The sequence below is a fragment of the Mchenga conophoros genome, linkage group LG3 (genome assembly GCF_057382185.1).
Source record: "Mchenga conophoros isolate Kocher_MC1m ecotype Shallow Benthic linkage group LG3, M_conophoros_male_GT1.1, whole genome shotgun sequence".
NCBI classification, from domain to species: Eukaryota; Metazoa; Chordata; class Actinopteri; order Cichliformes; family Cichlidae; genus Mchenga; species Mchenga conophoros.
In genome coordinates this window covers 75,750,362-75,764,386 of record NC_140528.1, presented here as the reverse complement: position 1 = coordinate 75,764,386, position 14,025 = coordinate 75,750,362, and the positions used below count along the sequence as shown (strand labels likewise).

At 41.6% G+C, this 14,025-nt stretch overlaps 1 protein-coding gene across 9 annotated transcripts; it reads left to right on the top strand.

Annotated features, from left to right (window-relative positions):
• The first annotated feature begins 138 nt into the window (after nt 1–138).
• Nucleotides 139–12,596, top strand: LOC146580518 (dynactin subunit 1-like). 9 transcript variants are annotated; one of them, XM_085267266.1, is made up of 32 exons: nt 139–275; nt 1,970–2,035; nt 2,124–2,318; nt 2,554–2,635; nt 2,734–2,765; nt 3,098–3,118; nt 4,156–4,179; nt 4,538–4,621; nt 4,973–5,128; nt 5,311–5,334; nt 5,798–5,995; nt 6,141–6,345; nt 6,496–6,574; nt 6,753–6,912; nt 7,119–7,223; nt 7,389–7,580; nt 7,660–7,776; nt 7,866–8,018; nt 8,157–8,317; nt 8,428–8,596; nt 8,731–8,799; nt 8,988–9,200; nt 9,296–9,457; nt 9,680–9,811; nt 9,904–10,029; nt 10,152–10,294; nt 10,386–10,552; nt 10,854–10,972; nt 11,353–11,548; nt 11,655–11,728; nt 11,830–11,919; nt 12,010–12,596. In XM_085267266.1, exons 2-32 carry the CDS (start codon nt 1,994–1,996, stop codon nt 12,145–12,147), a joined length of 3,828 nt encoding a protein of 1,275 aa, XP_085123392.1. In that variant the 5' UTR covers nt 139–275; nt 1,970–1,993; the 3' UTR covers nt 12,148–12,596. The 9 variants fall into 9 exon arrangements, with proteins under 9 accessions (XP_085123392.1, XP_085123393.1, XP_085123395.1 ...); XM_085267267.1 differs by lacking the exon at nt 3,098–3,118; XM_085267269.1 differs by lacking the exon at nt 4,538–4,621.
• Nucleotides 12,597–14,025: the final 1,429 nt, after the last annotated feature.

The window sequence follows — 14,025 nt, the reverse complement described above, 5'->3', positions numbered from 1 at the left end:
CCATTCTTGTATTGTACCGTGTTTTTTCGTAACCGCATAAACTGGGTGTTTTCATTGCAAACAGAATTTACCAGCCACGAGGGGCGCTATATATATAGGGGCGCTATTTCTCCCATTTCTTCTTCTTTTAGTCTGTCAGGTTGCCGGAAGTGACCTGTCAAAAACGGAAAAGCTCGCCGGATCCGTAAGCTATTTATCCAAAAACACCAGAGGATTATTATTTGCATGAATACATCAAAAGGCTTAATTTAAAGACAGGAATCTGCATATATCAGGTGAGTTGCATTACAAAATACACCTGTGTCATGTTAGCTGTTTAACAGCGCCTTTCTCTCGGACTTTAGCCTGTTGCTAATGTTTCAAACCGTTTTGGGCTTTGTAAAGCTGTTCTAAATAATTTGTTACGACGTGGTACATAGATAGCATTTAAAAGTGGTTTGGTGTAAAGAGTCAACATTAAAGTAGAATTAGCATAATTGTGTGTCGGGACATTTGTCCCCATTGAGTCATTGAGTACTTTGTCATTATTGTTTTGGCTCAAGCCTTTGACTTTCTTTGGATGCATTTACTTTTTGCAAGTGCGTATCTGACTTGTTGCTTCTTAGTTTAAATAAACCTGTAAAGTAGCTTATTTAGTATTCGACCCTCTGAGCAACAGTTCGACCGGAAGTAATCGTTAGCCTGTGTGTGTCACCTGTGACCCACCCCAATCTTTAACTTGTTTATTGTTAGCATGTACTAGTCTTGCAAATACCATGGGTTGATATTATGTGAAATGAATGGGAATAATGGCTAAAAGTAATAAAACCGACCTTTTTGTGTGTTTTCATACGTCTCACTTGAATGTCATGTACATTTAGCTGCAGTAAATCAGATTAATGAAGAGTTGATCTCATAGCTGTTTGAATGGGTCCTTAAAGTAACCAACATCCAAGTCTCAGCTGGTTAAATATTACCCTCCATCTCTCAGTTCAAATCAGCTGTGACGTTTTGTGATCCCTCCCTGTAATCGCACTCTTGTGTTATCCTCCCCTCTCTGAAAAAGAGGAGAGCATGGGGAAGTAGAGAAAAAGTTGAGTCTTCTTTCGGCTGCAGTGAAACCGTATTAACCTTTAATTATGGCTTTGAACAGACGTCACTCTTACACTCCCAGGGTGAGTAACATGAGTACTTAACAGCAAATAATGCTGAAATTAATACGACAGTGATAATTTTTGATTAATCAATTTGAAAAGTAACAGTGAATTATTGCACTATAATGCTAAGGAGTAAGGATTTGAGAGACTCACCATAATGTCGATGTGCGATCCATCCACATCTATTGGCTTCATCAGAGTTGATATGTATTTTTAGTAATTTATAAAAAAGTATAGACAGACCTGTCGATGAGAATAACATTATTGTCTTAATATTTACCACATAAGTAGATTTTTAAAAGGTCTGTCTGTCTAAAACCAATGAATCGGTAAGTGAATTATTTTCATTCGCCGTCTTGTTTTAGTGAGTATAATCCTCTGTCCCAGAAATATTAAACCTCTTCTGATTTATCCTGCCCTGTGGTTCAAACTAAGATAGCATGGATTCACATGCTTGTACATCTCTATAAAAGGATTAGACTCTTACCACAGTCCCAGTTTGTCTTCAATGTGTGCCTTTGTCTGAGCAAGGCAGAGATACTTGCTTGTTTATTGTAGTCCGCACCATATGACTGGCTGCAAGTATGCTTCTTTGCTGTGCAGCCTCAGGGCTGTTTTGTCATTGAATATTTTCGATTCCTAAGACTTGATGTTAAAGGCTAAGGCGAGGAGAATGATGGTACTTTGGAATTCTTAAATATAAACAATAAATTCTCTAGTGTTTCATAACTTTGGCTTCCTTATTTATTGTCTCTTTCCTTCCCCCCATTGTACTCCTTATTTATTATTGTTTATCCACCCTTTCACCTCTTTCTCTTTACCTGTATCTTCAGCTGACCAGCCCACTGATCAGCAGAATGAGCAGCACAGGAACAGTGGAGAGTAGTAAACCTCCAAAGGTGGGTACTTTTTCTATGCAGATATAACAAAGGAAGGAATAACATGGCTTATAACTCAAAGAATTTTTATCCACTTTTTGTCTCCCAGATTGGCTCTATAGTCGAGGTGACAGGAAAGGGTCAGCGCGGCACTGTTGCCTACATTGGCGCTACCCTCTTTGCTTCTGGGAAATGGGTGGGTGTCATACTGGATGAGCCGAAAGGCAAGAACGATGGCACCGTGCAGGGCAAACGCTACTTCACCTGTGAGGAAAATCACGGCATATTCGTCAGGCAGTCCCAGGTTAGTGGGCACAAGAGGAACTGATGATGGTGTTATGGCATCAGCACTGAACTGTAAAGATCCAAACAGGCAGATGACATAATAAATGTACAAATGTGGCAGACTGACATCTTTTATTCTCAACTTTTCTTCTGTTTTCTGTCCGTATTTGTTCATTATTCAAAATCAAGCTTTGTAATTTGTTTGTGTTTTTTCGAATGTTGTCCTGATTACACACTTTTGTTCCATTGTACAGATCCAGGTGGTAGAAGATGGCTCCAGTGCCACCTCACCAGATACCCCTGAGTCTGGAACAGCAAAGACACTTAAGCAAAAAGGTGAGCAAGGACCACAACTGATACTCGAGTTTCTAAAATATAATGCAAAGTATTGATAACAAGAGTGTGCAATAAATTATTTAATTATTTTTTTCTAGACATCCCTGAAACTCCCAAAACAAGCAAACAGGTAGGCAAACACATTTTTGATCTCACTTTTTTTAATTTGTCAATTAAGTAAAAATGCGACAAGTCGGTTACTTGGTTTTTAATATTGGTGCATGTACTTTGGATTAAACAAACATCCAAATAACCCCTAAATTTAAAATTTTAATTGTGAGAGTTGTTATTAAAATGTGATCAGTTTGACCCCACTAGTTGTGACATTCGTTGCAGACCAGCCGTTTGTTGTTGTTTTTTAGTTTTGGTTTTTTTCCTCCTTTATGATGCCATGTTGTTTGTTTCGGCTCTCAGCTGCTGGGCTGAATTCTCATGTTTTGTTTTTCTGGATACCTCTTTCAGCAACCAGCGAGCATTAAAAAGGTAGAGCTATATTTAAATTCAGCACGTTTGCTTGGTCTGCGTTATACTCGTGCTAATGCAGCAGTTCATCTTTTTGCACTTAAGCTCTTTATCTGTTGACATTTGCATGGGTCATAAAGACATAACTTGTGATAGGTGCCATTTTCAGTGCATTCTCTTTTGGTTTCCCCACTTTACTTTCATTAAGCTTTTTTTTTTTTTTTTTTTTTTTTATTCTGGTGAAGGCATTTCGTGTACATGCGTAGACGACAACACGGTGACAGTTTCAGGTTCTCCTGATGCTGTTCATGTCAGTTCTCTTTGTGTCATAATTCAATGAATTCTTTTTTTTTTCAGTTTTACATTGTTGCATGATCTCAGTTTTTTCGTGTCCCTGTGATCTCTCAAGATTAACTTTGCTCTTGATGATTTTAAATGGTGCATGCAGCTACACTATGTGGACAAAAGTACTGGGCCACCTACACATTACACCGACAGCAGCTGCTCGACCATGGAAACTGTGGAAACCCAGTTTGATGTTGATGCCAGAGAAAGTTTGGAACCTTGCAGTTTTAGAGTCGGTAGATAGTTTGTGGCTTTTATGCACTGTGTGTCTCAGCACTTGGCTCGCCTGCTCCTTAACTTTGGTGGTGTGCCAAGCTATGACTGAGTTGCTGAAGTTAATTTCAGAACATTTCCAGTTTTTGCAGATTTTCGAGGGAAGAAATTTCACAGACTGACTTGTTGCAGTGGTGGCACCCTGTTACAGTATACGCTAAAATTCAGCAAGTGCTTTAGAACGACCCATTCCTTCATAAATGCTTGTAAAGGCAGGCTGCATGGCTGGGGACTTGAGTTAATACACCTGAATTCAAAGATTCATGGCCCAGTGCTTTTGACCATATGCTGTATTAAAGTAATGATCTGTGAATACAAAACTAACAGCAAATGCTTCTTATGTGCTTCTAATCTCTTATCTTGCCTTACCACTGGATGTGTGTATATCTGTGTGCGTGTGTGTGTGTGTGTGCGTGTGTGCGTGCACGCATCTCCTCCAGTCCTCTGCCCGCCGCTCGGCAAAGGTGAGCTCGCCTACAGCAGAGTGGAGAGGACAAATGGAATGCAAATACATGAGTTAATTCTGAAAAGTTTGATTATTTTAATGTTTGAACAGTAGACTCTGGGACCATAAGAAGCAGATTTCTCCTTATGAAATACTTAACATTGAAAGAATTGTATGAGTAATAGTTACTTGAGGTGTGTGATCTTTCGTTGACTCAGGAGGGGCAGACTAAAAACAGGATGTTAATATCACTAACCTGGTTGTGTATGATAACATTAAGGGGTAGTACTAAAAGCTTTCGTTATTCATCTTCAGTCTAACCTGCATTTAGTTTAAGTAACTGCTCTGACACAGTTTCTATGATCACACCGTGGCAGTGGAAAACACCACGTCTCACATCAGCTACCTCCCTCCCCTCCCTACTGGTCCGTCCCTCCAGCCGCTCCAGCCTGTCGCTCAGGGTACGCTCCGTCGTGTCATAGAGCTTCAGCTGACACCTCACAGGGAGCGGGGTGAAGCACATTACTGACATTATGGCACAGGTGTATACTTGCAGGGTGGTGTCTCATGTAAGGGACACTGGGAGGTGATTATATTTGGTAATCATTGTATCACATTCATTTCACAGATGAATCTTCCAACGTCCACTGGGTTTATTGAAGGTTCTTGTTCACTGTGGTCCAAACTCCTGTTTTGATAGTTGGATTGTTTGCCGATGCTTTACAGCACACCTCTTCTTCTGTTTTTGCCTGTTTTATTTTTAAACTTCTCCCGCTCGTCACAGTCCGTTCATAATCTGCTTTCGTCAACAGGCGTCTCGTGAGAGTCTCGCATCCTCTCTGTCTGGTGATGTCAGTGAGGCGGGCCTGTCCTCCCAGCAGGGTGCTCTGGGCGCCCCTGTGATACCTCAGCCCAGCGGGTCACCTGCAGCAGCAGCAGCTGCTTCTGTTCCAGCTACTCCGAGCAAGGTAGGCCATTAACCTAAAGAAGAGGCTCTTCTTAGAGAAAGGAAAGAACTTTACTGAGGTTCATGTTCAATCCTCTCAGTTCTGTCAGCTCATCTCATCTCCATTTTTAATTTTTTAAATTTTATTTCTTATTTATGATTAAATTGATTTTTGTTATATTTCATCCATCTTATTATAACCAGGTGGAACCTGCCATATCCAAGCAGGTAGAGTTTCTTAATGGCTACATGCATGCTGATGATGCCTGGCATGTGTTTACTAACAACATCGGGGGGGAAAACTTATCCTCAGCAGACCTTCTCGATACTTATCCATGGTTTTCAAATGTCCTCACGGGGAATTTTCTGGGGATGACGCATGGTTTACTTTGAGGCACTTAAAGAAACATCCTTACATCACTGTCTCTACGGGAAATGGTTGAACTGTAGGAATCTCTCTCTTTCTCCCTCCCTTTCCCTTCAATAAAATAAAATGAAAAATTCTTTGCAAAGGAATTTGGAGTAACATCGTATATGTTATACATCATGCGTCTGGGATTTTAGTGGTGGGACTTGATTAATGTTTTGCTTTTTTCGGTCCCCTTTTCAAAAGTAGAGTCTAGGGAAGTAGATGAGGTTCAGTTAATGGATTAATTTTGTTGGTCCCGTCTTGCCTCTAATCACGTCATAGGAGGAGGAATCACTGCGAGCTCAAGTCAAGGACCTGGAGGAGAAACTGGAGACTTTGAAGATGAAGCGAACAGAAGACAAAGCCAAGCTTAAGGAACTGGAGAAACACAAGATCCAGTTGGAGCAGCTTCAGGAGTGGAAGAACAAGATGCAGGAGCAGCAGGCCGAGCTGCAGAAACAACTCAAAGAGGCCAAGAAGGTAGACTGGAATGGATGAACTTAAATAGTCATCGGTGCTACAGTGTGATGTCTTTTTTTCTCAAGGTTTTGGGAATGAAAGAACAACCTCTCAACTCATCAGGCTTGCCAGTTTAATGCTTTATTTATACCTTCTTACTTCACAGGAAGCCAGGGAGGCACAGGAGGCCAAGGAGCGCTACATGGAGGAGATGTCTGACACGGCAGATGCCATAGAGATGGCCACGCTGGACAAAGAGATGGCAGAAGAGAGAGCAGAATCGCTCCAGGTTGAGGTGGATAGCCTGAAAGAGAAAGTGGAGGAGCTGTCAATGGACCTGGAGATCCTTAGGCATGAGATTTCAGAGAAAGGTGCGTTTGGGGGAAAAAAAAGCAGCATGTTTATAATAACCACTGCTATTCAAGTCATCCACAAGGTCTTCTTATGTATTCTGTATCCATCTCATTTCTGCTCACTTCTCATCAAGTGCTGTCCTTTCTGTGCACTGTTTCCTGCTGCAGGCTCAGATGGAGCTGCCTCCAGTTACCAGGTCAAGCAGCTGGAGGAGCAGAACAGCAGACTCAAGGAGGCGCTGGTCAGGTCAGTAGCAAATACCTTTTTAAATGAAGGTATTTGCCTGCTCTTTGTTACACTGCGTACAGATAAATTAAAAAAAAAGAAAGAAATCACATTAACCTGTCTTAACTCGTAAAAAAGCAGTAAGAGAAGACAAGTCCTAAAAAAACAAATAAAATCCTTCTTTCTGGTTCCTCCTCAGGATGAGAGATCTGTCTGCTTCGGAGAAACAGGAACACGTGAAGCTTCAGAAGCAGACGGAGAAGAAGAACGTGGAGCTGGAGACTCTGAGGACTCAGAAAGAAAAACTGCAGGAAGAGGTCAAGCAGGCAGAGGCCACAATCGATGAACTGAAGGAACAGGTAAAGGATGTATACATAAATACAGAAAGGCAATGGTTTATTTAGGTTCACAGTAGCTCATAATACATGGTAAAAAATATTTATTGAGACTAGTCATTGACAGCAAAGATGCGTGTCCTTAATCTGAAAAATTGTGAGAGAAATTGTGAGACTTATTTGTGGAAACTAAAGACCTGTGTGTGTGTGTGTGTGTGTGTGTGTACCAGGTGGATGCTGCTCTGGGCTCAGAGGAGATGGTGGAGACCCTGACGGAGAGGAACCTCGACCTTGAGGAGAAAGTCAGAGAGCTGAGAGAAACCGTGACTGATCTGGTCAGTGCTGATGTATTTATAATAGATCTAATAGAATACAACTGACACTCCTTAAATCTCCAACATGACACATCCAGGACAAAGGTGTGAGGAAAAGGTTTGAATGAGATATTTATAGCAGACCTACCACTTTTTTTTTTTTTCTTTTTCTTTTTGCATTAACAGGAAGCCATCAATGAGATGAATGATGAGCTCCAGGAGAATGCCAGAGAAACAGAGATGGAGCTGAGGGAACAGCTCGATCTGAGTGGGGCAAAGGTCAGAGAGGCAGACAAAAGGGTGGAAGCTGCCCAGGAGACTGTAGCTGATTACCAGCAGACCATCAACAAATACAGAGAACTCACTGGCTCACTTCAGGTAGGTGGATGGAGGGGTAATTCTGCAGGCCTGCAGTTCTATTGTCCTGATGCTGTAAAAGGTTTGTTTTGTGCATTAGGAGGCCAACAGGGAGCTGATCAGTCAGCAGAATGCAAATGCAGAACAAGTTCAGCAGCCACCTGCTGAGCTGTTTGACTTTAAGATCAAGTTTGCAGAGACCAAGGCTTACGCCAAGGTAAGAGAGCTCCATGGTGACATACAACCTCGGTGCCAGTGCTGTTGGTTTTCTTTATTTAAACAACTAACCTCACTCTTTGTCTCCAGGCCATTGAGATGGAGCTGAGGAAAATGGAAGTAGCTCAGTCGAACAGACAGGTGTCCCTCCTCACCTCCTTCATGCCTGACTCCTTCCTTCGCCATGGTGGGGACCATGACTGCATTCTGGTTCTCCTGCTTATTCCCAGGCTCATCTGCAAGGTATGAGGCAGACACATGACAGGTTTGAATTCTTGTGCTCGATTTTAGAATTACCTGGTTGTAGTACGTTTTTCAAAGAGCTTTCCCAAATCCTTACTCGGCTGTGTCTGTATGTGGTCGATATCTCCTCGTCCGAAGGCTGAACTCATCAGTAAACAGGCACAGGAGAAGTTTGACTTGAACGGGAACCCGGTGCAGGGAACAGGGCTGAGAGGTCCTCCGGGAGAACAGCGCAGTTTCGCTTCAGGACTGGTTTACTCCCTCAGCCTGCTGCAGGCCACCCTGCATAAATATGAACAGTAAATATCGCAGCTTTACCAATAAAGATGCAGGAATAAAATAGGTGAACATACCTTCATCACTGGGTCGATGTGTTTTACTCTTTTCCTTTTTCCCTGCACTCGTTTAGGGCTCTGAACACCTGCAGCGTGGACGTTTTTAAGCGCATGGGAACCCTTTACTCTGAAATGAGTTTCCATGAACGCTCTCTGGATTATTTCATAGACCTGCTTCATAAAGATCAGCTGGATGAGACCGTTCAGGTGGAACCTCTCACTAAGGCCATCAAGTACTATCAGGTAACGCAGGGATGTGTTTTACATTAAAACGTCACAACTGGAAATTTCAGTTGTCGTATAAACTGTGTAACTGTAGATGTCAGTGAGTTTATAACATGTTCATTATATCAAGTATCTGTTATATTTTCTTCCAGCAACTGTATAGTGTCCATCTGGCAGATCACACTGAAGACTGCACAGTGCAGCTGGCTGATCACATTAAGGTACATCAAGCATGTTTAGCAAAGTTAAAAAGATTTATACGGTTTCACTTGTAATGCAGGGCTATAAACCAGAAATAACACTATTATAAAAAATGTTTTTTTAATATGTCCAAAATGTATAAATCTGTAAGGAAAAAGAAGTGTCGGGTTTTCCTTTTAAATGACACATGCCGCCTTTTCACCTCCAGTTTACTCAGAGTGCCTTGGACTGTATGGTAGTGGAGGTAGCTCGTCTGCGCGCCTTCCTGTCATCAGGACAGGAGAGCTCTGGTTTAGCAGTTCTTCTGAAGGACCTGGACACCTCGTGTTCTGATATCAGACAGTTTTGTAAGAAGATCCGCCGTCGCATGCCCGGAACAGATGTAGCTGGAGTCCCCGCTGCTCTCCGTTTTGGACCAGAGGTATGGAAACATGGCATACAAACTAACGCACCATTGCTGATTGGGATCTGTATAATTACAGCTGTACGCCTGACATGTCTCTCCTCATATGGCAGGTTTCAGAGACGCTGACCGAGTGCAGGCGTCAGTTGACTCGTGTGGTTGCGGTACTTCAAGAGGTAGCTGCAGCTGGAGCTCAGATGGTTCCTTCGCTGGGAGAACAGGAAGGTCTCAATGCTCTTAAACTGGAGGATATTGCCTGCAAGGTTGTGGAGCAGGTACTTTCACATTTAACAGCTGCTCAGTCCTCTTTAAAAGGCAAAACCTCCTCTTTTTTTGGGGGGGGAAATGTAAGGACTTATAGTTCTAGTTAATTGGCACGCTTAGCACATCAGATGTTTGATCTTGTGTTCTGAGCATTTTGCACAACATAGGTTGTGTATTAAGCACTGTTGATTTAATCTCTTGCTATTATCACCATCTGCTTTCTGTTCTCTAAGGTATATGGCTCCCATGGTGTAAATGGCCCAGAGTTACTGCGGCAGTCTTGCAGCTCTGTCATCACCACCATGAACAAGATGGCTACAGCCATGCAGGAAGGAGAGTATGATGCTGAAAAACCACAGGGAAAGGTATTTGTGTGGTTGAACAGTTTCACAGTACTCATTTCACATGAAGTCCCCAGTTTGGAACTTTTCAGACTAATTCTCACTTCACCAATTAGACTCTTCCAGTGGAAATGAGAGCAGCCACAGTCAGGGCAGAAATGACTGACGCCGAAGGTCTGGGAGTCAAACTAGAAGACAGAGAAACGGTCATCAAGGAGCTCAAGAAGTCTCTCAAGATTAAGGTAACATGCTGAAGAAAGGTTGTGCAAAAGGACCTGCCACTTCGAAGTGAAAGGGACTGGAAAGATGAAAACTGGACCGACAGGTATAACAAGCATGGCACTGTATCTCCTTTTTATCTCAGGGTGAGGAGCTGAGTGAGGCCCATGTCCGCCTCAGCCTCTTGGAGAAGAAGCTGGACACCTCCACCAAAGATGCTGATGAACGTGTGGAGAAGATTCAGACCAAACTGGATGAGAACCTTGCCCTGTTGAAGAAGAAAGAAAAGTAGGATTAATAAACAATGAAATTTTCCTCTCCATTTTCTTTATTATGGCAGTGTTTTCCTCATTTGACCCTCCCCGTTACTCTTCTCCAGGGAGTTTGAGGAGACAATGGATGCTCTGCAGGCTGATATTGACCAGCTGGAGGCTGAGAAGGCAGAGCTGAAACAACGACTCAGTAACCAGTCAAAGATGACCATTGAAGGCCTGAGAGGTCCACCTGCCTCAGGAATTGCCTCCATCGTTCAGGGATCAGCAGGAGGTGAAGTTCCCACTTCTTATTTATGCTCATTTCTTCTCAGCAGCTGAATTGATGGTGTTTTATATTTGATGGTGGTTTATATTAATGTCACATGTAATTGTTCTATCCAGAGAAAAGCAATTGCAATTAACTGGATTTTATAAGAAGTCTTGCAAAAATTGAGTATGTTCTATTACAGTGAAACTTTTCCTACCAGACTTTAGTCAGATTTTAACTAAATGAAAGTGAGGCGAATCGGCACCATCTAAGGAGAACCACAAGGTGTCGTTGTTTCCACAATCATTTTATTTTTCCCCATCAGGTCTGCCTCCCTCTATGGGAGGGCCAATGCAGGTGGTGGACTCTCCTCTCCTCAGGCAGCAGATTGAGGCCCAGAGGCTGGGTATTAAACACCTTCAGAATGAAAACAACAGACTCAAGGTATGCTAGATTCAAGCGTGTGTATGTGTGTGAATTTACAGAAGCCGTCTCGATTTCATCATTTTTTTGTATATTTGTCACGCTTAAATGTTTCAGATCATCAAGTAAATGGTAATAAAAGACAAAAATAACCAGAGTATAAACAAAATGTTTTTAAATTACATTTTTTGTTTTTAAAAAAAAAACAAAAAAACAACCCAATTTCTTTGTCTAATATTACCTTGTTTGATAATCTGAAACATTTTTAACAAATATGCAAAAAAAGGAATTTAAAAAAATAGGGCAGATACTTTTTATGACTGTGTGTGTGTGTGTGTGTGTGTGTGTGTGTGTATTTATATCAAAACAAAACTATAATAATAAACTACATACACTTACAGGCAGAGAAAATGAGAGCCCAGCTAGCCTCCCTGCCGCCGCTCCGCCCTCCTAAACTCCCACAAGTGTCTAAAGAAAGCTCCATGCCTCCAGAGGGACTAAACACAGGGATATACAGAAGGACTGACCAGCTGCTGGCAACCTTGCTCAAGCTGAGTGCCGAGGTTAAAGTGGTGGACATCACTGGAAAGACGGCAGGTATGTGGACACAGAGGTTTTAAGTATTTTCATATTCTGAAGAAGGCTTTTGTGAGTTTGCTAAATGCATTGAGCAATTATTTTATAACTCCTCCATTTCTTACAGTTAGTGCAAGCGCTCAGCTCCTGGAGCAGACAGCTCGTCTGCAGAACCTCAGTGATGCTCTGGATAAACTCAAGGTGCCGCTTCAAAAAATAGTTTCTATTACACAATCCTTATGTTGTCTTGTTATCTGACAGCAGTGCAAAAACAAGCAGTCTGACCAAGTCTCCTGTTTCAGGGTGAGGTAGCCGAACATGTGGTCTCATATCAGCCTGGAGCAAAGGCTTCTTCTGACTTTGCCACATTCCCAGTCACCTCTTTTACTAAGGTATTACTATAGTAGTATAAAAGAATATAAATGATTCATGTTATACAGCAGTGGAAAATATATATCATGTGCATATTTTTTGTTTCCTAGGCCAAGGAAGAGAAGCAGGGAGACACTGTATTCATTGGCCGTGTTGCGATTCCATGCACCCGTGGACAGGAACAAGTCCACCGTCTCGTCCTATCAAAGCAGCAGTTGCAGCAGGTGCACAGTCTCCTCATGGTTTAGAGCAGTAGGATTACACAGCAGAGTACCTTCTTATTCCAGCTAACACTTCAGCATTCCTCCTATTTGTCGTTTTCACTTTTCTCAGGAAACTGTTTCCACTTATAGCACTAATATTATCGACCCAGAGAAGTGTCTTTATAAAAGTGATTGTTTTTCTGGATTTCAAGAGTCCCGAATGTCACTAAGGTGTCATGATTTCATTATTGAAGAAGTTTCTGTACCAATGTTCACTCTGTGCAAATGGGAAGGACTACAACACAATTTTTACTGCATTTGCAATGACTGATAGTTTGTTCCTTTGTATGTTTTGTATTTGTGCAAGTCAGACAATAAAAGATAGCAGCCCAATTCTGAGCAAGAAATACTCAAATGTATGTTTACGTTTATACTTGTAAGCTGATATTACAGTGTAAACTTTCACTAATATGATAAAGTGCCAGCTGACAGTTTGTCTGCTCATTTTGGTTTCAACCTCATTAACTTAAAGTATCTCAGCGCAAAAAAAAAAGTGTGTGAAACATTATTCAAAGGAGTTTTGCAGACACAACCACATTAACTATAGCTGTTAACCCTTGGTAGTACCTACGGCCATTTATCATCCACAGCGTTTTTTAATATTAGGCCATTTTCACTGTGTTGAATAGAATATAGCCAAACCTTCCAACCCTTTTTTTTTTTTTTTTTTCTTTTTTCTTTAGAATTGCCGTCTCCGTTTATTCGATTAGCTTAAAGTGGCTAAGCTAAGCTAAGCTACCGCCATCCACATGAGATCCTAGAGCCATAAATCGCCCCATTGAAACCCATTATAAACGCTATTTTTTTCACTGCAGAATTTTTACCGTTAACATCTGGGTGACGGCTTAGGTTTCGTTTTTGTTTTGGACAAGAGGCCTTAGAATTGTAATTTTTTTATTTGTCCACCGGGTGGCGCCCTTGCTCCACATTTGACCCGGGGCTGGAAAACAGCGGGCTGCTTAGACAGACCTGCGGGGAATGAAGCCTCATTTCCGGCGTGCAGCAGCGGCTTCGCCCGCTGATCGGGCGGGACCATTTTCGGCCCCTAGGACCGTATGAGGGTGCTTTTTTTTTTTTTAGTCAACAGGAAATGACGTATTTGTTGTCACGTGGTATCAGATGTGTGTGCTGCAAAAATGAGTCCCCGGTGATCGTGCCCCGGTAATCGTCGCGACTTACCCCGGCAAGAATGCACTTATTTCGGCCTAGAGGAGGAGCATTTGCCACCTGGAGACCATTTTCTGGTCCTGAAAAAAAATAAAAAATAAAAATAAAAGGCGATCGAAATGACTGTTGGTGCCAATCTTTAGTCCATCTAAAGGCCTAATTATAATAACAATTGAATATTACCTCAAATGTTTTTTTTGGAAAATATTCAAGTTTTATGTTTTTTGGGGCAAAAAAAGCAGTGCGCTCATGTGACGAAACCGGGATATAAAGGGTTAAAATCCGCAAAATGTAATTAAAACTTGACATGAATATTTCAAGGAGAAGTAGGTCTAAAAGATTGGCTAATTTAAAGTGGAATAAAATATTATTTTATAAATTTTTTATAGCACTTTTTTGGGCGTGGTCGATTGGGACCGATAGTGTGTGCATTTTATGAAATGCGCTCCTGCAAAAAAAATAAAAGGCGATCGAAATGACTGTTGGTGCCAATCTTTGGTCCATCCAAAGGCCTAATTAAAAGTACAATAAAATATAACTTTCAAATGTATTTTATGGAAAATATTTAATTTTTTCATTTTTTTCGCCAAAAACGGCCATGCGCTCATGTGACAAAACCGGGATATAAAGGGTTAAAATCCGCAAAATGTAATTAAAACTTGACATGAATATTTCAAGGAGAAGTAGGTCTAAAAG